The sequence below is a fragment of the Dipodomys spectabilis genome, unplaced genomic scaffold (assembly GCF_019054845.1).
Source record: "Dipodomys spectabilis isolate Male_0828 unplaced genomic scaffold, ASM1905484v1 ptg000095l, whole genome shotgun sequence".
Taxonomy (NCBI): Eukaryota; Metazoa; Chordata; class Mammalia; order Rodentia; family Heteromyidae; genus Dipodomys; species Dipodomys spectabilis.
The window spans coordinates 21780930-21800932 of NW_024870772.1; the positions used below are offsets into that span (position 1 = coordinate 21780930).

Sequence of the window (20003 nt, forward strand, 5' to 3'; positions counted from 1 at the left end):
CAAAAATATTGCCAGGATAGAAAAGATCAAAGTATGATTATCATACTGAAGAACTCAATTTCCTTCTATAAAATGGAAAACCTCTGAATTTTCCATAGTAATACATTAATCAGAATAGTTCCTTAAAGATTTCCCTAAAAACATGGATAACATGAATGGGTGGAAAGTTGGTAATAGAAAATGTCTGTCTGTGTAGGCATGGTACTATATAGCATGAACACTATAAAGTGGACACCATTTGTCAACTGATCAAATGTTAGAAGAAGGAGGCTTGCAGTTATTTTTTAAAGCTAATTTGTGAAATTTAATTAAAATAATAAATAGTAGTGACATTTAATGAAAACTTGCTAAATTATTGTTGAACCCCCATATAATTCTATCTAATTATCTCTTATTTTGACAGCTGTTACCATTTTAAACATGCCCAGATGCTGCAATGTGTATTTTTTCTTGATCATGTACCTAAAGATAAGAATAGTTATTGTATATACTCTACAATATCTAAAAACTGAAAGCAACATGTTCAATAAAAGTAAGTATGTAGTATGAATACTAAAATGAAGTAAAGCTAAAACTATCAATATAAAGATCAGAAAATGTAAAGTGAAAAAACTAAGACAAGCCAAATTATATAATGTACTTGTTTTACAATTAAATAGATGACATCAATATTGCAGTCTGTGTAACAGTACACATTAGTGAAAGTATAAACACACATGTATATAGTTTATAAACCCAAGAAAAATCCACTATATTTCATTTCTTAAAAATTGAAAAACTCTGAAGCACATGCACACATAACAGTATTTTGTAGTTTTCTGTAATTTTTTTACCTTTTAAAATAAAGGCTTACACATAATTCTAAATGTATTAGAGGTAAATTTCTATAACCAACTAAGTAATTCTTTCCAGTTAGCATTCAGAAAAATGTACACTATTTATTGCCCTACTGACCTCTGCTGGTCCAGCAAGGGAGAAGATACTGCAGAAGTCTTCTTGTCTTTCTTGGCAGCTGAAGAAGATTTGGGGCTTGATTTCCGCTTTGGAGATTTGCTAGACTTTCTTAAAGGTGATGGAGACAATTTTGATCTAACTACTTCTGGTGAAACCTTTCAAGAGAATTCAGTAAGTCAATTCAGAAATTCATTCAATCATTATACAACAATAATACATCCTTTTCTTTTTTTTTTCAAAACAAAACAAAAAAGAACCCTTAGATTAAAAACTAAGTAGTACTAGTTACCATTTGTTGACAGACTAATTACTGAACCCAAGTTTTAACCTGTCATAAGTAGGTTTGTAGGTAGGTAAGTAGATGGGAGCGGGGGGGGGGGGGGGGGGGTATTGATTGCCAGTTGTGGGGGCTTGAACTTGTGGCCTGGGTACTATCCCTGAACTCTTCTGCTCAAGGCAAGCACTCTACGACTTTGAGCCATAGCACCACTTCCCATTTTCTTGTGGTCAATTGGAGATAAGAGTCTCACAGATTTTCCTGCCTGGGCTGGCTTTGAACCACAATCCTTAGATCTCAGCCTCCTGAGTAGTTAGGATGGCAGGTGTGAGCTACCAGTGCCCAGTTTAAACTATCGTATTTCAATGAGCTAACATACACTAGTATCAAGAACACAAAGTTAGGAGATTTCAAGGTCTCCTAAATTAGTTTCCAGTGAGCTTTACCTCCACATCTTAGAAAAGTCAACAGAGCACTCTAAAAATAGCATGGACCCAAAACAGATATGTACATTCAATTACTTCCTATTTGCTTGTACCCTAAGCAATGGATCTTCAGCTTTATTCAACAGCAAAATTATTTCCTATTATTAACATAAATGGAGGAAATAAATTACAGTAAACTGATCAATGTATCAGTATCTAGAATAAATCATTTTTCTGATCACTATTTGTGCTATCACAAGCATATATTTCTTGAAATAAATAAGATACCTCCTTTTTAATGATAATTTCTTCTCTCTTCTCCATATTTTCTTGTTCCAGCTTCATTAACTCCCTCTGTATCTTCTGCCGCTTCATTTCCAATGATAACTCATGAACATAATCATAATTAATATCTCCATTGTCAGAATCTTTAAGATAAAAATTTTTTAGAAACCATAATTATACAGCTTTATAAAAATTATATAAATTTAAATGGCAAGTTCTTTCATTTGAATAACATAATTCTAAATATAAAATATAGTCTACAAAGAATTAAAATCACAATGATTAATTTCTTTGTGAAAAGCAATACCTTCGTATGGTTTGTGGGGTTTTTTTGAGAGTAATTTGGGATTATGTGGGATTTAGCATTTTGTTAAGAGATTTATATTTACAATTCAAGCTGGGAATGTACTTCAGTGGTAGAGTGAACTAATGACTAACATAGAAGTTGCGTCTACTTTTAACATATTGCAAGAGGTTGCCTAACATGAAGGTCCTAACTTCAATCCAGTATTGTACAACTAATCAAGCTGCAATTAAAGCACTGAAATATGCTAAGAATGAAAGAAAACAAAGCCTTCAATATTTCATGCTATATTTGATGTGATAATCTCCTTGATTTATTTGAAAAATTCATTGCTCAAGTAAGGTTATGTGTTAAATTAACATTACGTTCTATAATTTGGTAATTTTTTTGTGTAAGGCAAAGAGTTACATTGAGCTGGGCATTGGTGGCTCATGCCTATAATCCTAGCTATGCATGAGGCTGAGGATCATGGCTGAAAGCCAGCCAAGGCAGCAAAATCTATGAGACTCTTACCTCCAAATAACTAGAAAAAGCTGGAAGTGGAGCTGGGGCTCAACTGGTAGAACACTAGCCCCAGGACTGGCACACACACACAAAAAGATTTATAATGAAAATTAAACTAATTTTAATTAATTTTTTGCATATACATATTGATTTCTTGTCCTAATCCAATACCACATTAGGCTTTATTGATCATAAGCAGAGGTGCTTTCTCAAGCTTCACTTCTACCCTTTAGATTATTTCCTAATCTGAGCTAAAGAGATAACAACAACAAAAAACCCTAAAACACACTAAATCAAAGTATTTCTACATAGCTGCTTAAAATAGAAGAAAATATATTGCCAGGTATAACACAGGTGCATTGGAATGTTCTTGATTGGTGAGTGAAGGTATGTCTATATATTCATTATCTGTGTGACCAAACTTCATTACACATCTTATGCTATAGTATGATGACAATATCACCATAATAATAAAATAGACTAAACCATGATTTTAGTCAGAAAGCAATTACTAAATATTTAAGGGTAGATGGTTCTTACCACAAATAATTAGAAGTACTGACTTTATTAAATGAGTAACAGCTACCTTTACTTACTACTTTGTACTGGATTAAGACTGTATGTAGGTAAATAAAAAGATTCAACCAACTTGCATGACTATATTCTTAAGTAAAATTCTATAATCAAACATCTAAATAAAACAGAGTAATTGAAGAGAAGGTAACAGTGTGCCTTACTATCTAAACCCTGCTATCTCCAAATATCAATAGAGAACACATAAGAAACAAAAAGATAGCTTTTAGTACGTAATTCCCAACTACCCAATCAAGGGAGGGGAGAAGCCTCAGCATTTAAAGTATCTATCAAAGTTGGTCAGATATGAAGATTCACATTTTTATTCCAACTAATCAGAAAATAAGAGACTGAGAGGATCCTAGTCCCACATCAACCAAAGCAAAAGAGTATGACCCTATCTGAAAAATAACTCACAAGTAAAAAAGGGGTATGACCCAAGTGCATACCAAGCAAGCTCAAAGCTCTAATAAGTTCAAAACCCAAGTATTGCCCTCCAAATATATACACATCTATCTGTGTGTGTGTGTATGTGTGTGTGAGGGGGGGAGGAGTCACAGGGAGAGGGGGGGGAGAGAGAGAGAGAGAGAGAGAGATCTGGAGAATCACAGTTCAAAGCCAGCCCAAGCAGAAAAGTTTGTAAGACTCCATCACCAAAATACTTAGCCAAAAGCCAGGACTCAGTGTAAAGAGTGCCAGTCAAGCAAGTAAGTCAAACAAGCACAAGGCCAAGTTCAAACCCAGTTACAGAGGTGTTGAGAGGAAATCTTAGGAGATTTCAAAAATATTAAATATAACTTGTACAGTATATTTAACACAGAAAATACTCAAAATACAACAAAAATATATGCAACACATTAAAGTGACATTCTTTATAAAGAACTCTTACTGTTGAATAAAACAAATAACCTAACAAATTCAAACAAAAAGAGAAAAGATACAAATGACACATGTCTTTTTCATGTATTATGGAGTCTTTTTATTCCAATTTTAGTACTGTTTGCAAAAGGCCCAGATACTAATTTTTTTTTTTTTTTTTTTTTTGGTCATGGGGTTTGAACTCTGGGCCTGGGCACTATCCCTCAGCTCCTTGGCTAAAGGCGAGAGCTTTACCATTTGAGCCACAGCGCCACTTCCTGGTTTGTTTGTTTTTTCTGAGTTTTATTTTTTTTCTGAGGTTTATTGGATGGAGATAAGAGTTTCTCTCAGACTTTCCCTGCCCCGGCTGGCTGATCCTCTGATCTCAGCCTCCTTAGTAGCTAGGATTACAGACGACTACTTCTTGTAAAATAGTTAGTGTACAAGCCTTAAGAGCATTCACATACCCTTTATATAACCGTTTTATTTCTAGTAACTTATTGCTTGGAAATAACTAATGTATTAAGAGCCTACAAAAGTCTCCTACTTCCTTTTGTTTTCATTTATGCTATATTCTCACTATTAAACATCTAAAATAATTCTGAATACACACAAGAAAAAACATGAAGCTCCTTCATATTCTATCAGCACCATCCAATGGTAACACTGTTGACAGTTTCATGTTTCATGTATAAAAAAATCTTTACATTCTTCTCATTAACATAATTTAAACATTAAAACAAGAGCCTCAGCAATGCAGAAAATTAAGGTTGGAGGATTAAAAGGTGGGAGTCCTGGTCTACCCAATAAGACACAACCTTGAAATAAGTAAGTGAATAAACAAAACAATGGAATCAAATACAAACACTGTCCTATAAACAATATTCTCCCATGTCATACACAGGGCTCAACCATTTTCCTTTTCTGCCATTCTATTCTATCACATTCCATGCCATTCCTTATTCCCTTTCACCTATTTCAGCAATATCCAGGTCTGATATGGTCAGAGCCTTGTGTTTTCCAGGCAGGTACTCTATCCCTCTAGCCCTTTTTTGCTTTTAGTATTTTTCAAGTAGTCGCTCACATTCTTGCCCAGGGCCAGACACAGACCATTATCGTCTTACCTAAAGCCTCACACATAGCTGGGACTACAGGTGCACATCTCCACATCCAGCTAATGGATTGAGATGGGGTCTTGATAACTTTTTGTAGCTGGGATTACAGGTGTGAGCCACGTCCAGCCCTCAATCACCTTCATTTTAACATCTGCAAAGCATTTCATAATAATGAACCTACTTGACCAGTTTCCTTCGGACAGTCATACAGCTTGTTTGCAATAATTTGATACTATAAACAGGACTTCAATGAACATTTTGATAGCTATTTTGTTTTATAAGAAAGTTATTTCTTTATGACAAATTTCTGCATTTTCTGGAATCAAAGGTAAGTTAGTTTCTATTTTTTAACATGGACAAACTGCACCACAAAAAACAACTATCCCATCATAAACTTCCATTTAAAAACATTAGATTTTATATCTGCTGAACTGATGGGTGGAACACTTTGTCTCTGTTTTTATCAGTCTTTTCCTGCAGTGAGGCTGTCCATTTATTGTTGACCATTTCTATTTCTTCCAAGTTAACTATTACATAATTTTTTGGCAGATTTTTAAGTTGATTAGTATCTTCTTGGGTATCTGTGGGAGTTCATTATGTTTATAATGTCTTTATTAATTGATACATGTCAAATATTTTCTCGTGTTCAATATATCACATGTCAAATATTTTCCTCTAGTTTATGATACCTTTAGTTATACAGAAATGTCTAATTATTATGGAATCAAATCTTAAAAGTTCATTTCTATGTTTTTTATTTTATACTTTATTGTAGGAAAATGAACTTGTGTCCAAGATTACCAAAATAGTTTTATACTGGATGAGAGCTACTGGATGAGAATGTACAGCTAACTTATCTATCAGGTAATAGCTTACCTCCAGAACAAAGAGGAAGAGAAAAATATTCATGGTGGGAAAAATCTACTATTTGTTTTAAAAAAAAAAAGGCTCAAAAGGCAATTTTACCTATATTCAAAAATAAATTCTGTGGTTCAATTATCACTTGGATTTCTTCTGAAAAATGAGAGCCAACAATTTCTTAGAAATAATTTTCTCAGACGTTTAATCCTTAACCTCATTTTTATCATTTTATGTAAAACAAACAAATTTCTTTTTTTTTAGCCTTAGTATTGGTGAATTTTAGTATTACACACATGATAAAACCCCATGCTGCACAATGAAGTTGCAGAAGAGGAAGAAAGGATGGGGCAGTTGAAGCAGGCAATACAAAGTACTTTTTCTGCCTCTGTACTACTACTTTATACTAATTTCTGCCTTACTGCTCAGAACTGGGTTAAGCTGGTAATTCTAGAAGAATAGAGAGGTCACAGGTGAGCAGTCTTAGAGCTCATTAAAAATCTACAAAGTGATGGGGCTGGGAAGGTGGCTCAGTGGTAGAGCGCTTGCCTTGCATGCATGAGGCCCTGGGTTCGTTCCCCCAGCCACATAAGCAAAAAGAAAAAAAGCCAGAAATGGTGCTGTGGCTTAAGTGGTAGAGCGCTAGCCTTGAGCTGAAGAGCTTAGGGACAGTGCCTAGGCCCAGAGTTCAGGCCCCACGACCGGACCCCCTCCCCTCCCAAAAAAAAAAAATCTATAAAGTGAACAATCAGGAGATTATTAGAAAGCAAAGGTTTTGAAACTCACCATCTCTATTTGTTTCCCATTCTACATTTTCTTCTTCACTTTCTGGGGTTCGTTCTTTAGTGATTTTTATGTCTTCTTTGTCTCTATGTCTCCCTCTTGAAGATTCTTTCTAGAAAATAAATATATACATAAAGATGACCATATTTTGAAAAACTATATGAGGTAGCTCTTAGAACATACAATATTTTAATTTCATTTAGCTGTTTCATTAAACAAATGCTTTTGTAAAACAATCATTTATCTACAAGTAAGGACTGACAAGGACTAGTGTAGCACCACAGAAAAAAATCTACCTTGTAATTATTTTATTAAAAAATAGTGATTTGTTAAATGTAATCAGTACTTCAGATTTTAGAAACATAATGAAAATCTACTACTTTTAATAAGCACTTGATAATTCTCTTACATATTTACTGTGGGAAAAGTTCTAAGTAGATATAGATTAGAAAATCACCAATTAAAAAACAATAAAAATATTTTTAAGCCCTCAGAAGTCTCAAAAATAATCAATCTAGGAAAATCTACTAAAGTAACAGACATTACATACAGAAGGATAAATTCAAACTCCTTTAGTAATTTTATAAAAGCCTTTTCTTCCTTTTTTTTGTTCTCTTCCTTCTTTTGGTGCCAGTACTTGAACTCTCAAGGGCCTTACACTCTGGCTTGGTTTATTTGCTCAAGACTGGTGGCTACCACTGAGTCACAGCTCTACTTTTGGTGGTAGATTGGTGATAAGGGTCTCACAAGCTTTTCTGCCCAGGGAGGATATGAATCATGATTCTCAGGTCTCAGCCTCTTGTGTAGCTAAGACACAAGCATGAACCAACCACCAATACCTGGTTTACAAACACTTTTTACAAAAAGGTGATTTTTGCCTATTTTTATCAAGCTAAATCAGTTAACAGATTAATCCTTTAAAAACAAAAAAGAACAAGTTTATATCTTAATCCAAGTGTAACAGCAGCCTAAATAGAAAACAATGGGTAGTTCAATTTTTAAAATTCAACTGACCAATTAATTCAACCTATTATATAAGACTCCAAACCACATTTTATTAGGTAGAATTATGACCTCTTGTAGGTATCTCAGCCCTCAGGGATGAGAGCCTCCCTGGAGTGTTTGTTTCCGGAGGACGAATGCTGAGAAGAGTCATTTGGGAACCCTTTAGGTGTGCATCTGGGCAAGCTGTTCATGCTCCTCCCCCAAGCTGCCCACTGTCCAATCACTTCCAACAGGCAGCTCATCATGTGGGGCTGGAGGCCCTACACCCTTTAGGGGCACGACCCGCCCCCTGGAGGCACTCTGAGGCCCCACCTTCTCCGGCGGCCCTGCAGAGCCTCACCTCTTGATGCCCCGCCCCCTCCAGCAGGCTGGGCTGATTATAGGGGACGGCTGTCTGATTATTACATTGGTAGGAAAAATGTAAGTAACCAGGGCTACCTCCCCACTGCTGGTAAGCTATTAAATTCTCCAAACTTTGCTTCCAAATAGTTACAGTTCACAAGTGTTCTACCAGGAACAACTTCAATCTTTCTTGGAAGTAAAATATGACCTTTGATTGATTTCTGAAAACTTTAGAATACTTTTAGAAATTCATAATCTCTAGCAAGATATCAAAACCTTATGAAGTCTATCTTGAGCCAGTCAATTCCTTTCATCTAGCCATCAGAAAGTACTGTAACTGTTTCCTAGGGTACTGTTATCCTTCAGATTATTGTAGCCATATAAGACATTAGAACTCCTAAACATGATTACTATACATACATCTAGCATACAACTTAATATTTAAACAGAACTTAAAGAAAAAAAATCACCACTGAAATTTCACTGAGTTTTGAGCAATCCATTCCTACCCTAACAGGTGAAGATGACTCCTCTGTATTTCGTTTCTGGGACTCAGTGTCCACATCTTGGCGCTTATTTTTCATTCTTTCTCTGAGATCCCCTGTAGGTCTTTCTGGTGACCTTTTGAGACAAAACATAAAAACAAAAATATTTATTTATTTATTTATACCATTTTATAAGATCATATCTGTAGGAATAACCTCAAATATATTTATAGACATACTCTCAATATATTTTCTAGCCTTTTTTAACTCCTAAACTTCTAAAATATAATTTATTTCAACTTAGGATTAATAATTAAACAATAACATATGAGTATGAGAAAAAGTAATCAAAGTAATTGCTTGACTTGTTTTCTTATTAGCTACACAATATACTAGTTACGTGTGGAAGGAAAAGACAGACTAAAGTAATTTTAAGATACAAATAGCAAAATTAATCTGGAAGTAAAAACATTATAATCTAAATAGATATATAGTTGGATATAACTAAAAAATATTTTATATTCCTTAAAAATGAAACATGTGTAAGAATTTCATGCTATTTATGCTAGCTTCTCTTAAATTTAAGTTATTCCAGAATAAAAGTGGTTAAAATTAAAATTATTTAAAATTAATTTTCAATTATTTTTGTGACAAACTTTATGTATGTTACCTCTTTAAGTACCATTACAAAATCAAGAAGAAATCAAAAGAAAAGGGACTATATTAATTTATCCAAACCTCTTCTAAAGGTAAAATGATGTTCTAAATAGGAACTATGTTTATCCACATGTATACATGTTTTTCAAATTAGTATATTGTGCTAAAGGATTTGGCAAACACATTTTAATCAACAACAGTAGTGCAGGATTTTAATTTAGAACATCCTTACATACACTAAACTTATATCCTATTCAGTTCTAATATATGAAGAGTTAACAATAGTCTAACCCCACTTAAATTCTGACAGCATGGAATTTTGCTGTCTTAAGTAGCAATATATAGAGGGAAAGTAAGCCATACATACGCTCATTACAAGATTTATCATCAAAACATCTATTAAGCACATACATTCATTTTAAAATTAATATTTTATTAATCTTTAACCCAAAACATTTTGTCCTTCCTTACCTTGTTGGTGACTAGTACCAAAATAGAAATTGGCCAAATATATGGTTGTATTTTAGACTTTCATACTAGACAATTTCCAAGTGTTAACTTCTAATAATATATGAAAACTTGGACTTTCTGTTTACCTTCTATAGTTGCTGCTATAACCTTTTCCACGCGGTGAAGGGCCATGTACAAACCTACATGTGTTTCCATAGAGGCAGTTGCCAGTCTTCAGCCAGTTCCGGCACTGTGTCTAAAAGACAGATATCACTATGTAAGTTTCATATTGACTTCCTGAGAAAAGATACTAGTGGGCCAAAATTAAAACAAATGCTACCCAATTCCAACTAATCTATGATATATCACTCTACCACTAAATTTTTTAAAATAAGAAAAATTACAAAAAACCCATAAACTCTACCTTTTCATTCCATTCTATAAAACATTTAACACATGTTCAATGTTACTAAGACAATATTCGTATCCTTAAATATTGTGAGACCAGGACTCAAACTCCTGTTTTCACTCACTGTTGCTCTACTACCTGAGCCATGCCATCAACCTCAGTATTTCAATTCTTAATATTTTCTTTTTGCCTTTTTTTCTCCAGTGAGGACTGAATCAGGGCCTCATACAGGCTAGGCAAGCCCTCCACCACACTCTCAGCCCTTTCAATAGAGAGAGAGAGAGAGAGAGAGAGAGAGAGAGAGAGAGAGAGAGTGTGTTTCTTGCTCACAGTTGGTACTCTACCACTTGAACAAGCCCTCCACCACACTCTCAGCCCTTTCAATATAGTGCGTGTGTGTGTGTGTGTGTGTGTTTCTTGCTCACAGTTGGTACTCTACCACTTGAGCTATGCTGCCAGTCCAGCCTTTTTTCTGGTTAACTGGAGATAGTCAAACTTTTCTGCCTGAGTTGGCTTCAAACGAATATCCTCAGATCTCAGCCTCCCAAGTAACTAGGATTTACAGGTATGAGCCACCAGTTCTCGGCTCAATTACAGGACTTGAATGACTAACCTCTATGACTACACTTGTAACAACTCACCTCTGCTGTACTACCAGTGCTTGGGCCAAGCCTCTCGAATACACTGGGTCTTCTGGATGTGCTGTCAGATATGGTCTTGGTGTTTTCAACTGTGACTTTCCTCCTTATCTTTGACATTTTGTATTACCTTAACGATGACAAAAAAAGGCAAAATTGTAAAATTCTTCAGTTTCAAATAATTAAGCTCATAACTTAAAAGATAATACTTTAATACAGAGGACTTTCCTTGGGGAAGAAGGCACAGGAGAGATCACAGGTAAGCATAAGTACATACCAAAGAATGCCCTAGTAAATACGTAACAACTTTAAAATCTGTTGACTAGAATTATATCATTTTTCAGCTCTCATAATACATTCAACCTCAGAAATTACACAAGAAAATGTCTACTTCACAACTTACTTAAAAAACTGTTTTCAATTTTAGTAGCTTCACTGTTTAGAGGAAAAGCTGTTAATGGCTTGGGTTCTCTATCAAAGAAAACGGGGGCAGAAATCAAGTGAAATTTTAATTGGGAGTAGAAACCATGTTTTTATATGGTTTAAATGACAACAGAAATTATGCTTCAGATATCAGTACATAAAAAGCCAGGCCAACTGGCATATCCATGGAACCTCAGCAGTGGGGAGGCAGGGAACAGTTGACTAGTTCAAAGCCAGTCTGGGCTACATTTTGAGATCCTGTGTCCAAAATAAAACAAAGCAATAAATCAGAATGGAAGAGAGCCAAATGTTATTTAAGAACGTTCTTTACTTGAAAAGGTCAAAGGAAAACAATCCAATGAAGCATGTTTATTTTCCAGTAATACCAAAAAGAAAAAAGACACCTCACTGTTAGGACAGCCTGTACAATGAGAAAAACCCAAGAGTTTCCATAGTCTATTGTATATGTACATGAAAGTCAAAGGTCATAAAAGAATTAATGAACAGCACAGGGTGCCAGTGGTTCAAGCCTATAATCTTAGGAGGCTGAGATCTTTGGATTCAGGTTCTAAGCCAGGCTGGACAGGAAAAACTATGAATTAACCACCAAAAAGTATAAACTGGAGCTAAGGCTCAAAGTAGTACAACACCATCCTTGAGCAAAAAAGCTAAGGAACAGTGCCTAGGCCCAGAGTTCAAACCCCAGAAAGAGTATGGACACATCCACACACATACATTATGAATGCATTCTTTTTTTGGGGGAGTGGGGGGTCCAGTCGTGGGGCCTGAACTACTCTGGGCCTGGGCGCTGTCCCTCAGCTCTTCAGCTCAAGGCTAGTGCTCTACCACTTGAGCCACAGCCCCACTTCCGGCTTTTTTCTTTTTGCTTATATGGTGCTGAGGAATCGAACCCAGGGCCTCATGCATGCAAGGCAAGCGCTCTACCACTGAGCCACCTTCCCAGCCCATGAATGCATTCTTTTACAATTATTAGCAACAAGACAAAATATTAAAAAAAAAAAACTTTCTAGGAAGTCAAACTTCAAAAAAACTAAGAGCTAGGTGTGGGGGCTCATGCCTATAATCCTAGCTACTCAGGAGGCTGAGATCTGAGGATCGCAGTTCAAAGGCAGCCCTGGCAGGAAAGGCTGTGAGACTCTTATCTCCAATAAACTGCTCAGAAAACCAGAAGAGGCGCTGTGGCTCAAGTGGTAGAGCGCTAGCCTTGAGCTTAAGAGCTGAGGGACAGCGCCCAGGCCCAGAGTTCAAGGCCCACCACCAAAAAAACAAACAAACAAAACCCTAAGATTATATAAGAGTAAGCTAATCCATTTTTTATAATTTGGGTGATTCAATTAGAAATGAAAATATTAGATGATAGTATGATATACCTTAGAAATATTAAATGAGTAAGAACCTGCTGCAACAAAAAATCATTTAAGTATCAACTGCTCTCCAAATAAGGAATTATATACATGCCGAGTCTACTTGTTGGTGTCAGCATTCCAAGATAATCTTTAATTTTTCTTGAACTTACTCTCATTCTATCTGTGAACTTGAGAATAATCTGGTAAAAATTCCATATGTCCATTTGATTTACTGAATATAAAGAATGGAACGCTGATAAAAAAAAGACTCAAAGAAGACAAGAAAAGCAGAGTTTTAACTGAGGAAAACACCCAGCAACTTACAATTTAGATCCAGGAAGGATTCAATAACAAGTAAACATATTACAAAATACACAAAAAAATATCTGAAAGAGAAATGCATTTTAAAGCTTCATTATATTACTACAAAATCAATATACAAATGTACATTATAATTCTCTGCCACTGATTCTTTTATTTTCTCCTTCTCTCCTTCCTTCCTTCCTTCTTTCCTTCCTTTTCTTTGTGCCAGTCCTGGGGCCTAAACTCAGAGCCTGGGCACTGTTCCTGACCTTCTTTTGCTCAAGGATAGCACTCATCACTTGAGCCACAGCACCAATTCTGGCTTTTTCTGTTTATGTGGTACTGAAGAATCAAACCCAGAGCTTCATGCATGCTAGGCAAAGCACTCTACCACTAAGCCACATTCCCAGCCCTCCTAATTCAATTTTAAAAACACTTAATAAAATTGACTGGGTTCCAAAACTTCCTGTGAACTAAGAACTCTAAAAAGAATGAAAACCATTTTTTTTTTGTTACAAGAAGTCTATTTCATCCCTAAAACCCTAAACTTTGATTTTTCCCTCCACTATCAATGGAAGTGGGTTAGATCTGCCCCCCGAGCCCTTATCCTTTTCATGCCTCTACTCCCAACACACCTGCCTAAAAAAAAACAATAGTAGCAGGTTCCACAATACTAGTCATATATCATCTTCTTTTCTTATTTTCTTGAGGGCCCCAGGTATTATCTCTACTGCCCTCTCTCTTCTCTCCTCCCACCCCAGCTCTGTTTCCCCCTTCCCCTCTTCTTTTTAGGGATTTGGTCAGGGTTTTTTTTTTGGGGGGGGGGGGGATCATAACTACTACTAGAATGTTGAATTTCTCAGCTTCTCTCAGTCTTAGATCTCTAACATAGGCTTTGAAAATGTCAAAGGATTTGGACTATTGTGTCAAAGACAAGTGAAAACTAATGATCAAAACTTAAAATATGTTCTTACCAATAAAAGATGCTGACTCACAGGAATGGGTGGCTTACGCCTGTAATCCTAGCTACTCAGGAGGATGATATCTGAGGATCAAAGCCAGCCCCGGAAGGAAAAGTCCAAGAGACTCTTATCTCCAATAAACCACTCAGAAAGCCAGAAGTGGCACCATAGTTCCAGTGGTAGAGCACTATACTTGAACTGAAGAGCTGAGGGACAGTGCCCAGGCCCAGAGTTCAAGACCCATGACAACCCCCCCCCCCATACATACACACATAAAGATGCTGACTCATTTTTCTGTAATTTAGCTTTGCTGAGTATCTGGGGAAACATGGGGGGGTGGGGCGGGGAGAGAATGGTAGTTTTATTAAGAAAACTAGGCCTGCAACAGTCTGTACACGAAATGGGATTTGCTTTCACAGTATGAGCTTAAAACAAGCCCAAATTATATATGACAAAATTTAACTAAGACTGTATTATAGATTCACAGCACAGCTTGAAAAATGAATGTTGTGATGGGAATTCATCTCTTAACATTTTATAACCTTATACTTCTTGCCTTCTTGTGAGTTCAGTAGCCCTTTGACTTGTGAAGAATTTGCTGTCCTCTTAAGTGATTGCTGACGTCTCTCCTGAAATCTCTTGAACATGTGAACATTATTAAAGAAATAAAACTTCTGTTTCCCACACAAGTAACAAGTAACTTCAAGAACAACTCAAGCTAAGTACCAATAGCTCATGTCTATAATCCTGGCTACTTGAAAGGCTGAGAATGAGAAGATCGTGATTTGAGGCCACTCCGTTCACCAGACCTATTCACAACCCACAGATGTACATAGTGGCAGGTATCTGTCACAAAGCTCATATTGGAAAGACTGTGGTGCCAGGTCATCCTGAACAGAAAAGTCCATGAGATACCATCTCCAAGAAGAGAAGTTGGATGCAGCAGTGAACAACTGTGATTCAGCAATGATCAAGGAAGGCTAAATGGGCAGCTCACAGCTCAGGCAAACACCTAGGCAGAAAGTAAAAACCTTATCCTAAAATATAACCAAACAGTGCTTGAGGTGTGGTTCAGCAGTATCATGTTAGTCTAGAAAGCTAGAGACTATAAGTTCAAACCCCAGTACAAAAACAAAGAAATTAACAATTATTTATCTACGGTAATTTTTCTAGGAATTTTACTTCCAGCGACTGTGGAGTCTTCTCCCTTAAGGGGAAGAAAATCCAATAACATACAGATATGCTCTTTTTTCTCAGAGTCCAACAGTGCCAGGCCAGTCTTATACTGCAATGGCACTGTATCTTGGTATCATGAGGCAAAATTAGAAGCTAAAGATTTCCAAGTAGAAAAGAATTTTTTTTGGTGTGAGATAAAATTTTGCTACATAGCCCAGGTAGACCTCAAACTCATGATATTCCTTGCCTCAGCCTCCTGTCAGGATTACAATTGTGCACTACCATGCCAGTTTCTGGAAAGAATTCTAGTGATCATCCTCTATGATTTGGATTAATTCCCCCAAAAATCCTCATGGTAAAGGCTTGATCCCCAGGCTGGGGTAGTAGTGGGAAGTTCTGTGCATTTTTAAGGGGCATGGTTTAGGGTGAGGCCTAGAAGATCCTTGAGTCATAAATACTGGAGATTGCCCTCAAAACAACTGTGGTACTTATCTCTTCTATCTCTTCTTGACTGAGGACATGAGCAAACTGCTCATGATGAGCCACTCTCCCAAAGCCTCAAAGCAGTGGGCCCAATAAACTTTCTCTTCATAAGTAAACTGCCTCAGTTATCATGTTACAATAAAACAAATAATACATCATCCATCTAGGAACTTCTATCAGCAGTCAACAATAAAGTTAACTCAATATACATTTCAATATCTGTAACACTCATGAGTTTACATTAAATGTTTTCTGTTTGAACGGAATACAATTTGTAATTTTTTAAACCCCATTTCTCTGAAAGTAATTTATATTACACTAGAAAAGAATTCCTTTTTCATATATTAACTTAAATTGTAATCAACTAATGTGGCTATTCAAATTTTTCAATCCTATTTAAACATTTAGGCCCACAAAGGAAGATGAATAACAGAATAAAATGTACACCACAGTGTGCTCCAAAACATGAGAAAAATTAGAAACAAAAATTAGAAACCATCATATAAAAATGCAAACCCTAGTATTTCCATATCACAGAGACTATAAATGGAGATCACACCATGACTCAATAATTTATTCTTCTTTGAAGAGTAATTTTTTGTTTTCAAATTATTCACTGGCTTAAGTTGCTATCATATTTCTACCTACTTTATCACATCTTTCCCAAACACAAATATTATCAAAGCCAGGTAACACTGCTTAAGTCTATTCTTCTATTTTTTCCTCTCCATTTGTAAATAGATATCTGCAGCGTTCAAGTAGAAAAGATTACTAATTTTGAGTCTATTAAGACAGAACAAGAGTTGTAACTATGAGACCTGTTCCCATGCTACAGAAAACTTAAGACATCACAATGTACTCAGAAAAAGGGGAAAGAGATGTATCTTCCTTCTTGCCTCTCCTCCTTATCTCTTTTCTTTCCCATTCCTTCCTACCTTTCCTTCCCTCCTTCTAGATATCTTCCTTATATATCTTCTCCTTTTTTTCACCCCCACTTCTTTTTTTTTTAACCTCTCTTCCCATCCTTGTTTCTCTCATACTAGGTATTAAACTCAAGGTCTTGAGGATATTAGATTCGCACTCATTTGAGCTGTACCCCATCCCTCAAATCTCAAGCCTTTTGTTTGTATTTTGGTCTTAAGATAGATTTAGTTTATATTGCCCAGACTGGCCTCTAACTTGCAATCCTCTTGCCTCTACCTGTCCAGTAGCTGGGACCACAGGCATTTGCTGCCATACAAGTCTGAAGTGCTTAATCTGAATATAAGTAATTACTCCTGAGACCTAATTACCAAAACTTTGTCAGTAAGAATTTCTTATCCAAAATTCTGGAAACCAAACATTTGATTTTGGAAATTTTTAATAAATATAATACCATGGGGATGGAATCTACATTTAAACATAAAATTTATTATGTTTTACACATGACATACATACAGCCTGAAGGCAATTTTACACTATATCTTTGTGTGTCTATATTCTAACTGTACTCCATCACATGAAGGCATGGATGCAATTTTCTACTTGGTATCATGTCAACACTCAAAATGTTGGATGGTGGATTTCAAATTCAGATTTTTAGGTGAGGGATGCTCAATCTTAATCAGTTTTAGTACTTTCACTTCCAATCTCATTCTACTTGTAGGATAAATGAATGCACATATCATTTTAATCTGAATAAACAACAGCATAGTATTAGGAAATTGTTAAAGAACTAAAGCTACTGGGACAAATCTCTAAGTTCGAATATCTTAAGATTAAAATAATTACATTAAAATATAAATTCTCTTTACATTTCTTCTTGTTCTTTTTTTTTTTTGTCCATTATGGGGCTTGAACTCAGAGCCTCTTTGTGATCAAAGCTAGCACTCTACCACTTGAGCCACTGTGCCACTTCTGGTTTTTGAGTGGCTACTTGGAGCTAAAAGTCTCACAGGGGAGACTGGTTTTGAACTTCGATCCTCAGATCTCAGCCTCCTGAGTAGCTAGGATTACAAGCACGAACCATAGGAGCCCAGCTCACATTTTATGTTTTTAAAAGAAAAAAAGGGACAGTAAGCTTATGTATAGTTTATAAGAACATTTTTTAAAAAGAACTTAGAAGTTGGGTGCTGGTGGCTCATGCCTGTAATCCTAGCTTCTCAGGAGGCTGAGATCTGAGGATCATGGTTCAAAGCCAGCCCAGGCAGGAGAGTCCATGAGATTCTTATCTCCAATAAACCACTCAGAGAACGAAAGTGGTGCAGTGGCTCAAGTGGTAGAGTACTAGCCTTGAGCTTAAGAGCTGAGGAACAGCCCCCAGGCCCAGAGTTCAAGCACCACGACTGACAAAAAAAAAAAAAAAAAAAAATTTAAAAAGGACTTAGTAAAACAACTTTCCAGACTTTGTATCTGCAGGCTTATACCTCTCCCTATGTAAGACAGGAGCAAGGAAGAGACAGGTTAGAATAATCTCCACTGAAAATGAATTCTCCAAATTAATGTAAATTAAGTAATTTTTTATTTTTATGTAAATGTGAGGCATATTAGTGTATAAATTAACACTGTGACTTATTAAAATTTTAATCACATATATGATATTTTGGCAGTTTAAATTGTGATTAACGATGTGAAAATGAATTAACATCTCAAAATATGCATTAAATGTTTATTTCCAGTCACAAGTGATCAGGGAGATCATAAAAGGTATTCAGTTGGCTTTCCCTATCTGTGGTGGGTTCTATGAATTAATAATAGGCAGAAAAAGATAGTGTTAGTAATGAACATGTACAAATTTTTATCCCTTATTATTCCTAAGCAACGAAGTGTAACAACTATCTATACATCATTTATATCACACTAAGTATTATAAGTGCAAGGATGATGAGGTAAAAGGAGGATATATGAAAGGTATACTCAAATATTAGATCGTTCTATACAAAGGACTTAAGTATACTCAGAATATCTGAACCAATCCTCTATGGATAACGCAGGTAGATTGTATGATATGATAAAACTGGATATGCCAGTTTTATCAGAAGCATCTATCAGATTCACTGTCTTAGAAAGTCTTGAAAAAAAATCACCCGATATAATCTAAACCAATTATGCAGTTGAAAATGATTTGAAGATCTACAGATTAAGAATATGAAACTCTCCAAAATACCGTACTGGTATTAAAACAGTTATGTCAAACATTACATACAGAACCACACGACATAGACACACACTGTACTGTACCATCATTTGGACTTACTGCAACAATGTCGTGGATTTTGGAAACTTCAGGCGTGAACATCTTTCCCAAACTTTAAAATGCCTTCTTCAAAAATCCACAACCCGAAGAGGCGGCACAAAACTCTATTTCTCCAAGTAGTTTGAATTATCTGAAAACTAGTATTAACCAAATGGTTCATGACACTACCTCCCACAGACAAGACCCGACTAAAATCGAGTCGTGTTCACTAACTCCGAATTTTTCCACTCACAAAAATTACGTTCACCTATTTAGAAATAAAAGATAATGCCACATACACCACACCCTCTCCTTTCCACCTTTCGCGGCTTCGGCAACGTAACTACCACGAAGTACCTTGCCTCAAGCAATCAACTAGGAAAATGCGTGTGAGATGAAGCAGCACTAAACTCCCAGGACGCGGAGCTTTTATTATCTGCAGAGAAATCAAGTGAGACCAAACACAATCACAAGAAAGTCTGGGAGGAGTGCATGAAGAGCGTGCCCAAATTGCTGCACTCAACCGAAGCACACGGATGCGATTACTGCGCAAGGATTCCCAAACCTGAATCCGTTTAAAGGGCAGGGCTCACCCTTCGAGTTGACCTGAACGGGACAAGCTCCACAGTCCTAAGAAGAGCATGACGTGAGGTCCGAGCGTGGGCCGCTGTTGCAGATCTGGGTGAGCTGCGCAAGCAGAGCTCATCACCCCGGCGGAACCCAAGCGACTGGGGGGAACAAACAAGTCAGGCCTCTGAGCCGGCCCCAGCTGCGCTCTGCCTCACAGACGCCCATACCCACTGACTTCACGCTTACCTCCTCCCCAGACTCCCGCCTCCAGTGCGGCCCAGAGGCCCCGCTGTCCCGGCTGCGCGGCGTCCCCGCGCCCGGCCCGGGAGGACGGAGAAGGGAAGGAGAAAGCGCACGCGCGGCTCCCGGGAACCGGTCCTCGGCCAGCGAAGGGAACCAGGGAGACGAACGTGAAGCGGAAGCCGCCGGCCTCTACGCCAGAATCGAAAAGCCCCGGGCAGGGGAAAGAGACAAAACGAGGAGTCCCGAGAGTCCGAAAAAGCAACGAAAGCACTGCCAGGCCGCTAGAAGGATCGACTCCAAATGCCGCCGGAAGTCAGGGGTTTACCCCAGTCCTCTGCAG

At 36.8% G+C, this 20003-nt stretch overlaps 1 protein-coding gene across 4 annotated transcripts in view; it reads right to left on the reverse strand.

Annotated features, from left to right (window-relative positions):
- Positions 1-19964, reverse strand: part of Zc3h13 (zinc finger CCCH-type containing 13) — a 55996-nt gene extending 36032 nt beyond the window's left edge. For all 4 annotated transcript variants that reach the window (XM_042685411.1, XM_042685410.1, XM_042685409.1 and 1 more), the window contains exons 1-7: positions 19667-19964; positions 10926-11052; positions 10022-10131; positions 8793-8904; positions 6940-7048; positions 1945-2084; positions 955-1109 (exon numbers count right to left, since the gene is read on the reverse strand). In XM_042685411.1, the coding sequence (XP_042541345.1) occupies positions 955-1109; positions 1945-2084; positions 6940-7048; positions 8793-8904; positions 10022-10131; positions 10926-11042 (743 nt within the window). In that variant the 5' untranslated portion in view covers positions 11043-11052; positions 19667-19964. The remainder of the gene's footprint in view (positions 1-954; positions 1110-1944; positions 2085-6939; positions 7049-8792; positions 8905-10021; positions 10132-10925; positions 11053-19666) is intronic.
- Positions 19965-20003: the final 39 nt, after the last annotated feature.